This window comes from Cystoisospora suis (genome assembly GCF_002600585.1).
Source record: "Cystoisospora suis strain Wien I chromosome Unknown contig_29, whole genome shotgun sequence".
Classification (NCBI taxonomy): Eukaryota; Apicomplexa; class Conoidasida; order Eucoccidiorida; family Sarcocystidae; genus Cystoisospora; species Cystoisospora suis.
In genome coordinates this window covers 40,436-48,510 of record NW_027152831.1, presented here as the reverse complement: position 1 = coordinate 48,510, position 8,075 = coordinate 40,436, and the positions used below count along the sequence as shown (strand labels likewise).

General features: G+C 53.9%; 1 protein-coding gene across 1 annotated transcript in view; it reads right to left on the bottom strand.

Moving 5' to 3' along the window:
• Nucleotides 1-1,841: 1,841 nt before the first annotated feature.
• CSUI_000068 (elongator complex protein elp3) overlaps nt 1,842-8,075 on the bottom strand; it is a gene marked incomplete at its 3' end in the record, with an annotated part of 8,198 nt that continues 1,964 nt past the window's right edge. Inside the window, exons 1-9 of the mRNA XM_068060302.1 lie at nt 7,999-8,075; nt 7,433-7,519; nt 6,802-6,868; nt 6,100-6,492; nt 5,351-5,526; nt 4,805-4,969; nt 4,018-4,217; nt 3,136-3,246; nt 1,842-2,803 (exon numbers count right to left, since the gene is read on the bottom strand). The exon at nt 7,999-8,075 is cut by the window's right edge and continues 1,964 nt beyond it. Of these exons, the coding sequence (XP_067927725.1) occupies nt 1,842-2,803; nt 3,136-3,246; nt 4,018-4,217; nt 4,805-4,969; nt 5,351-5,526; nt 6,100-6,270 (1,785 nt within the window). The 5' untranslated portion in view covers nt 6,271-6,492; nt 6,802-6,868; nt 7,433-7,519; nt 7,999-8,075. The remainder of the gene's footprint in view (nt 2,804-3,135; nt 3,247-4,017; nt 4,218-4,804; nt 4,970-5,350; nt 5,527-6,099; nt 6,493-6,801; nt 6,869-7,432; nt 7,520-7,998) is intronic.

Sequence of the window (8,075 nt, the reverse complement as noted above, 5' to 3'; positions counted from 1 at the left end):
ACCTATAAGGTGCGGGACGTCTGCACTACCGAAGAGAAACAGGCCACTAGGGACCAGCTAAAGCTTCTAGATCTACCTTTGAAGGCGGGAACTGCCTGCCCTTTTTCGCGAGTACTCCCCGGCGATCCCATTATTGACCGCGACAACGGGCCTGGCCGCGAGGAAGGAGCTGCGGCAACGCCCTGCGGAGGCTCGGGTGCGCAGCCTGGGCTGTTGCCTACGCCGCAACCACCATCCGAACAAGACGGCGCTACGCCGTCAGGAAACTCAGGATTTATTAGCCGTTATCACAGCAGAGGTGGTTTTCACTCAGTGTCTCATGGTGTGTCGGCTGGCGGAGATGAACCAGCCGCATTCACTACGGAAGGGACACAGGAAGGGATGCCACAAGCTTCAGGTTCCGCTGCGCCTTACGGCTTTCGTCGGACGGCGAGCCGGCGTTCGCGAGCGGTGGAGGAGGCCCGGGGTCTTCAGAGTACTGCACGACGAGGACGTCGTTGGCTTCAGCAGGGGGTGGATGATGTGCCGGTCAGGGTCGACGGTGCGCACCCAGTTACCGCAAGCCACGACTCCGCCGTAGTAAGCGGCTAAATTTAGGAGAGAAATAGTCTCGTCGCTACTGCGGCTCAGTATTCGCTGCTACTCGTAGTGTGACGCCCGCGACCGTAGCACGCCCTACGGCCGCGGGAAGACGCTGGACCTGCGCGCGGTAGGCAGAGTGTTGCGTAGCCTCCAGTCGTCACGGGAGAGCACCGCGCGGCGGCGAACAAAAAGAAGGAGAAATAATAGTCTTTTTAGATTCATCATCAAGTTAATAGGTTTCAGTTTCCATTAGCTTTCTTCAGAAAACGATTAATAGGGTGAAAAAAGTGAAACTCCGTTCGAAGGAGTCAAACGCAACACTCAGTGGTAGCCGGCGATTGCCGGGAGCGAGAGCGGGCCTCCGACCGTCACCATTGTTTAATTTTGTGTTCTACTATTGTTCTTATAAATTAAGACTTTTTACCCGGTTATTTTCCTGCAAAACGCACCGGCCGTTGCATTTCAGAGCACCGGCGAACCTCGCTACAGTGCTGCGGCCTCGGCGGCAGCACACTAGGCAGCTCTTCGCGCTTCAACGACGGACAAGGTGCGTGCCCTGGCGATCTCCGGGACTGCTGCGGAAAAACAGCAACGAGTTTTCGCAACGGTAACGAACAGGCTGGATTCCTTCATTTCCCTCCTGGCCGAAACTGTCTCAGTGTCCTTTTCTTCGCATGTAAAAGCGGGCCTCTTCAAACTGTCAACTCTGCGTGACGGTTCTTGTAGGCCGCGCAACAGCCTCTCAGAGGAATCTACTATAAGTTAACCGCACAAGCTTTCCGTTCTGGCAGAGGAGGCGGCCTTGTCTCCTCGGCCAGCACGACGCTGCTCGACCGTAAACATTCGGGTGTCGACGGGCAAACCGGCCATATCTGTAGTGCTGACCTGTGCCATTTAGAAAAGAAGCAAAAGGGCTTACTTTAGCTTGACTCACGTCGGTTTGAAAGCCGCCTGTCACAGCGTGAAACCCCGTCGCCCTGCTAGTTGGGCTGAACTTTTACCGGAGTGTTGACACACGGTCCGAAGTCGCCCACGGCATGAGAAACGGCCCGCAGAAAAAGACTTGCAGGTTGAAAACTGCAACGAAACCTAGAGAATCGGGGTCGCATACAACGTGCCAGCACCTAGCTAGTGGAACGGTGTAGGGACCCGAGGTGTACAAAAGACGAGCTTCAGGCTGCCCTCAAGCAAGATCAGCACTGCTAAACACATGCGGAAGACAAGGACTGGGTCCATGCGTTGATAGGCGAAATCTTGATTCATCTGCGGCGCACCCTCAAAACAGCAAGACTGCATCCAACCATGATGGCGAACCCAACAGATACCCACGTTGCCGTTGAAAAACGCAGTTGTTTAACGCCAACCAAACAATTCAGGCAGCTTTGTTTCCAAGCTCTCCAACTCGTCTGCAGTTTCTCGACAACGTGTGAGTGGTTTTTCAAACCACCCACGGCCGTAGCTGCTTGGCAGGTCTCCAGTGCAGGGCCCTGGCACGAGACTTCTACGCTTGCTTCGCAAACCTCTTCCACCTGGCTCAAGATATCCGGGTAGAGTTCTGAAAATTTTGCAAAAGAATCTGGATCTTCATAGTTGTCCGAGATCGGGTACTGTGTAGCGTCCACAGTTCTGCGGTCAGAGTCCCGGTTCTGCAGCAGCACGTCCCGTGCTCTTCCCAATGCTTCTGCGACGTCCACGAGTTGGACGTCCCCCGCGTCTTGCCATTCTGTCCGTCTGCTTTTCAACCAATCTTGCCGGCTTGTGTCACACTCGACAAGGCCCACTCTCCCCGCCCAGCAGCCACCGTTGTAGTGACTTGCCGGCTCGATAGGAACTTCTCCAGCTGACCTTGTAAAAGGTCTCCGGCCTTCTCCATTGCCATCCGGTTTCAGCTCAGACTGCACCTTAGATTCTCCCTCACACCCACTCGCGGCGCGACCAGGCTGACTGTGTCTCTTCTTTCTTGACGTCTGCCGAGGCTGCTTCTTCCTGGTAGTCAAAGGAGGAGGTAAAGGCGCCAAGAGCAGCTTTCCAGCAGAAAGCAGCGACACTTTTTTTATTTGGATCTTCTCGGGCAAGGGAAGACCTAGAAGAGACGCGTTTACGAAAGGGGGTGGAGGTGGAGTTAGTTCTTTCAGCATATACGTGTCGCGTAGTTCGTAGCCATGCTTTCGATAATATTCGCGTGTCCCTACTCCCGCGATGACCGCCATGCGAAAGAAGCCTGAAAGCCAAGACAACTGCCGCTGCTTCGCCTGCTGGCTTTCCCACCTCAAGAAAAGGTGGGCACCTGCTTGTACTTTCCGACTGCACTCTAACTTCGAACGTATATGCCTTCTTCAGCAGGTAGGGCGCAACCCGCTGCAACTGCAGCCGGCAACATCTCCTTGCAGAAACGGTACAGAGGTTGACTGCATGTACTAAGGAATAAGAATTTCTTAGTTCTCGAGAACACAGGAGATTGCTCAAGTGCCAGTCGTGCAGGCCCTAGGGCTCGTACCATGAATCGTTTGACATTTCTTGTGGAGCTGGGAAACGCAGCTCTCTGCACCTCACCTCTGCTCATGGCAAGGATTTCCGCGGCTTGGATAAGACGCCGGCCCAGCCCTGCATGCTGGGGGCGCACGTCGCAATCTGTCTTGCTCTCCCCATGTGCTACAAGCGAACCTGCAGGGCCGACACGGAACGATCAAAACAGGCGGATACGGTTCTCAGCCCCATAACACTCGGAAAAGCGCTTCCTTACCGGGTAGACTGCGTGCTAACCGGACCTGCTCCGCCTGCATCGCCGCATCGCGCGACAACGCGGCCGCCGCAGGGCTGGAACTCAGCAACGTGGAGGCCAGAAGCACATTCCGACGTGTTCAAAGTGTACTATACACGCCTCCGACGTTGCAAAAGCTTTAGTCGACATTTAAGCTGCCCATCACTCACTGCATACACCACAACGATCAAAAAACTGTCTCTGCGCCTCGAAGGGAAAACGCTCTTGAAGGACTGTACACGTCGTTTCATATGTGCCACTACGACACGGAAGTTTCATGCGCCAGGCTGATCCTTGATGTCATAGCAGTAATGAGCAAAAAATAATCGTACTAGACACAAGACTTGAGACGCACGGACAGAGACTGCCTGAGCGCGGGCATCTGACACGCTAAAGAATCTCCTAGTGTTCCGTGTAAGCTGCCCTGAGTCAGAGAATCGAAAACGGTGAGGATCTCCTGTTTGGTTGGTTTTGCCCTCGGAGTTAACGCGACGCGGAGGTGGGAGTTCTGTCAGTAAACGCCCGTGCCAAATTTGCATGGTGCTGATCAGTTCATGTGTAAGTGAGTCGAGGAATCGGACACGTACACAGCGGAACTGCTCTCTGACTGGAGCTTCCGGAATAGTCCTGCGCGGACGTGTCCACACGAGAGCCGAAACGTGTGCAGATCCTACCGTAGACATGCAATTCTCGGAGGAGGGCCGCTCCAGCGAGACACGAGAAAGGCATATCCTTCTTGCTTCGCTGAACACTGGAGCAAAGCCGCAGCCGCAGAAAACCGAGTATCGTAGCTTCGTCGGCGGTCTCAAAACTGAGAAAAATCTCCTGACCGCCGTTGCTCTCATACTCGCGGGCCTTGAGTACTGCTCCCTGTCTGAAAGCACAGGCCGCAGCCAGTCCACAGGTGTGCTGACTACGTTTGAAGAACTTCAAGAAGAAAGAGGTACAGAAGTGAACCTAGTACTTCCGCACCGACAGGCGCCGCTGCAGCCGAATAGCAACAGCACTCTGACGGAGGAGCAGCGCAGGCCGGCAAGATCGGGCTCAGGGAACGCTCAGTGAGACGGCACCGATAAACGAATCAGTAATGCACCTCCAAGCTTTGCCGGTCCCCCAAGTGCTGTGAGACAGGTAGGGGCATACAGCTGCTGCGTAAACAGGAGGGCTTCTGGTGCCCCATTGTACCCTGTATAAACACACGAAACCAAAAAAGCTGGCTTAGCTAAAGCACGGGCAACAACTTGACTAGCCCGTAGGGTCTTCATCCGTTCATTGAGAACAGACACTGGGACAGTGGACAAAGGCAGCTCGCAACCGTGAAGTTAGAATACCAAACCAACTGGAGCGAGGGGCACTTCCTTACTGTATGGAAAGACCCGTTTCGAAACCGTTTTCTGGCCCTTTCCCCTCGGTCCCATCCCTCCCAGGAGACATGCAGAAATACTATACATACACACGTACATGCAGCGGCTTCTGTTTGTATAAGCACGTACTGGACATCGATGGCCTTGTCCTTCACTTCTCGGCACCGGATGCAACGGCAGACCAGTTCGCGCTTCTGCAGCTCGTTGTAGAGCACCTGGCTGGACAAAATCACATCCAGCAGCTAAACAGAGGGTCCTTCTGCTACGTCCACGAGCAAACCGTCAACTCCACACAGTATCTCTTCATACACCTGACTCCGAATTTCCACTGCCTTATACACCCCCGTAAGAATGTGCCAGGACCCAGTACGCAAGAACCGTTTAGCAACTCAGAATCAGTCGCCCATAGACGTTCACTGTGGAACTAAACTCACGGGAAGCGAGCAGCGCAGACGCATAGCGGCACTTTCTTCATTCTCGAGTTCACCTCACAGATCGGTCGTGATCGTCACATGCGCCCTGACACCGAAGCTGGCACGGACCCCCTAGGTAAGACCCAGAGCCTGCGGTTCAGCTGGCCCGCTAGCAAGACCACTGAACACGAATGAGTGCACAAAACCTGAGCGGAGCAAGCACGACCTACCGTAGATTGGTGACGTCGTTTCCAGCAATAATAGATTGGTTGGGAATGTCTCTTACAACCCGGTTTAGCCGTATCCACGGATGCACTGCAGCTTTTACTCGCAGGAGTAAATTCACAAGTTCCCGACCTCCTTCTTTCTCTGCGTATGGCACAAACCGCCCCTCCGCATACCACTTCTGTGAATACACAGCCACCCGAGTGGAAGGAGCGCACGAAAATGAGCAGGATTAAATTTGTTCTCCACGACGCTCTTTTTCCGAGGTCAACATAAAACCATTCGGAGAGCCAACGCAGCACGGGACCTCAGTGCAGGCAGAAGAACAGGCATCCGAGCGACACGGACAGGGTGCTGTTACCCCTTGTGCGCGCATTGCCGTTTGAAAATTGCTGAAGTGACCAAAGACGCCTAAGACGCTACTCTAGACTCGGAGAAAGCGGCCTGCGGACGTCTGCCTGAGGAGATCCGCTTGTGATACGCGTGCTTCGTCACGAGCGACACTACACTACGATGTAGGACAGAGAGCAGAGAACGCCCCAGCTTTTTCATCACTGCTTCTGGTAGTCCTAGCCAAACAAAACACCTTCCGCTACCTGCTTATAACAAAGAATAAACAATCGTTCCTCGACCGCCACTGCCAGGACCCTCGGGAGCATTCACACGCTCGCGGCCGACTGCTCACTCCCGTGCTTCTGCGTGCGAGGAGAAGAAACAGATTTCTGTCTGATTAGTAATCCCCCACAACGCCTACCTCAATTTCTGAGAAAGGCGTAACTTCGCACGGATACACCTTCCACTGATCAGCCTGTAAATCTGAAGACGACAGCAGGTAGAAGAACATCAGCAAGTCTTTCTCGGGACTGCTACTCGGTAAATCAGGCATGATATGGACATCAACCTTGTACCCCGAATCCTTCAGCATGCGGATAGCACGTATAGCGTCTCGTCGTTCGCAGCCTCGGTTGATGTACTTCAGCACGTCGTTCTCCACATGCTGCAAGCCCAGCTGCACCCGTGTGCACCCAAAGCGCCGAAGTTTACGCAGCTCGTGCCTGTTTATGAAGTCGGGGCGAGTTTCCTGGTCGACAAGAAGAGACAAGAAAACCCCACGTGCGACAACACCACTTGGAGAACAGTCGGAAACCTAAAGCCGTCAGAAAACTTGGTGTACTCGGAAATCTTCAGGAGCCATCCGAACCCGTATCGAAGTTACGTTACATAGAGATGAACAGTGCCGGAGTACACTAACACGAGACGACTACACTCCGCGAATGGCAGATGTTAGAGGTAACCGGAGTTTTTTATTCGCCGCCACGATGAGATCACTGCGGATACGCGAAAGAGGCCAGATGCGGTGCTACGACGGAAACGAAGCACCACGCCCGACTGCGGAGCATACGATGTCTCCTGGAGGAAAGGGAGGTCTGGGATCGAACTCTCATCTGCTACTCACCAGTGTTAGACCAATGATGCGGCACCCTGCGCTCTCATTTGCTGTTTGTTCTTCCTCTAAGGAAAGCCTGCAACTCAGCATACACCAGATCCAAAAGATTGCTCCGTTTCATCGTGATTCAGAGCGTGAACGCAGCCACACACAACACGTGTTCCGCGGCCCGTGCGCGAATCGTCAAGTCAACGTGCATAGTTGGCGCACGTGTCTTTTTGCACCGACCGCTAAAACAAGTAGCCGCTGTTGTCCCACACGTACGGTGACGCCGCTACTCCGGGCACACTGCCGAGACACTAACGCTTCCGCAAAGCATACGCACCATTTCTTTTTTCGCATGTCTGGTGGAGTGTTACAAACCGATATGTCGCTGGTACTTCTGAACCCAGACGTCCGCGCGCTGTCAGCAGTGCCGACTTTCAACACTCGAAGAGGACCTGCTACGAGGGAACCTGACCGTTCAGTTGCTATCCAGCAGAGACCGCGTTTTTTTCACGGCCGGAACCCGTGCAGAGCCATTACTGCTTGTGTCCGTTCAGTGTCCGCCTGACAGTCACTTTCGAAAAAACACAAGCCAAAGCAGTCCCAAACGCACTGAGAAGCAGTTCTGCTCATGTACTTACACTCCAGGACTAACCGTGGCCTAAACGGAGGAATTGTGTCAAACACATTCGCCGCGTAGAACAGGTCTCGGACGAATTCCTCTTGATAGTCACTCGGGTAGCTGCAGAAGAACACAAGAACAAACCAGCGAGGTACAAGCGAAAATCCCAGGGAACCCTGCTATATCTCGTTTGTTGTCAAACGCACCAGAGTTGCCGAACTGTCACAACCGGCGGAGGACCCTATAGGTGCCCTGGACTGGGATGAGTGTTCGAAACGCGCAGAAGTTACTGTACACACAAAGACACACATACAGGATACGCTATGGCTGGCACCTACACTAAAACGCTGGACTGTGTCCGCGTACCTCACCACGCCTCCAGCCCTGCTACTTGCAAGTGAGTGGCCTCCGGAACGGCGACCCGTGAAGAGAACGGTAAGCGGTAAAAAAAGGGGATTGTAAAAACCAGCCCTCATACGAAGAAGGTTCAGAAAACTTGGAACGCCAAGTCCGAACCAAACCTGAAGCCTCGACACTCGCGAGCAGGTATCCGGTCGTCCCGGTGGCCTTCGTTTGTACAACCTTTCTAGAAAACTCACCCGCTCCACGTCCCTCCTAAGACCAAAACCTCGATCTTGTCAACGGTGTGACCGTTACCCTGCAGTGTGTTAGCGCG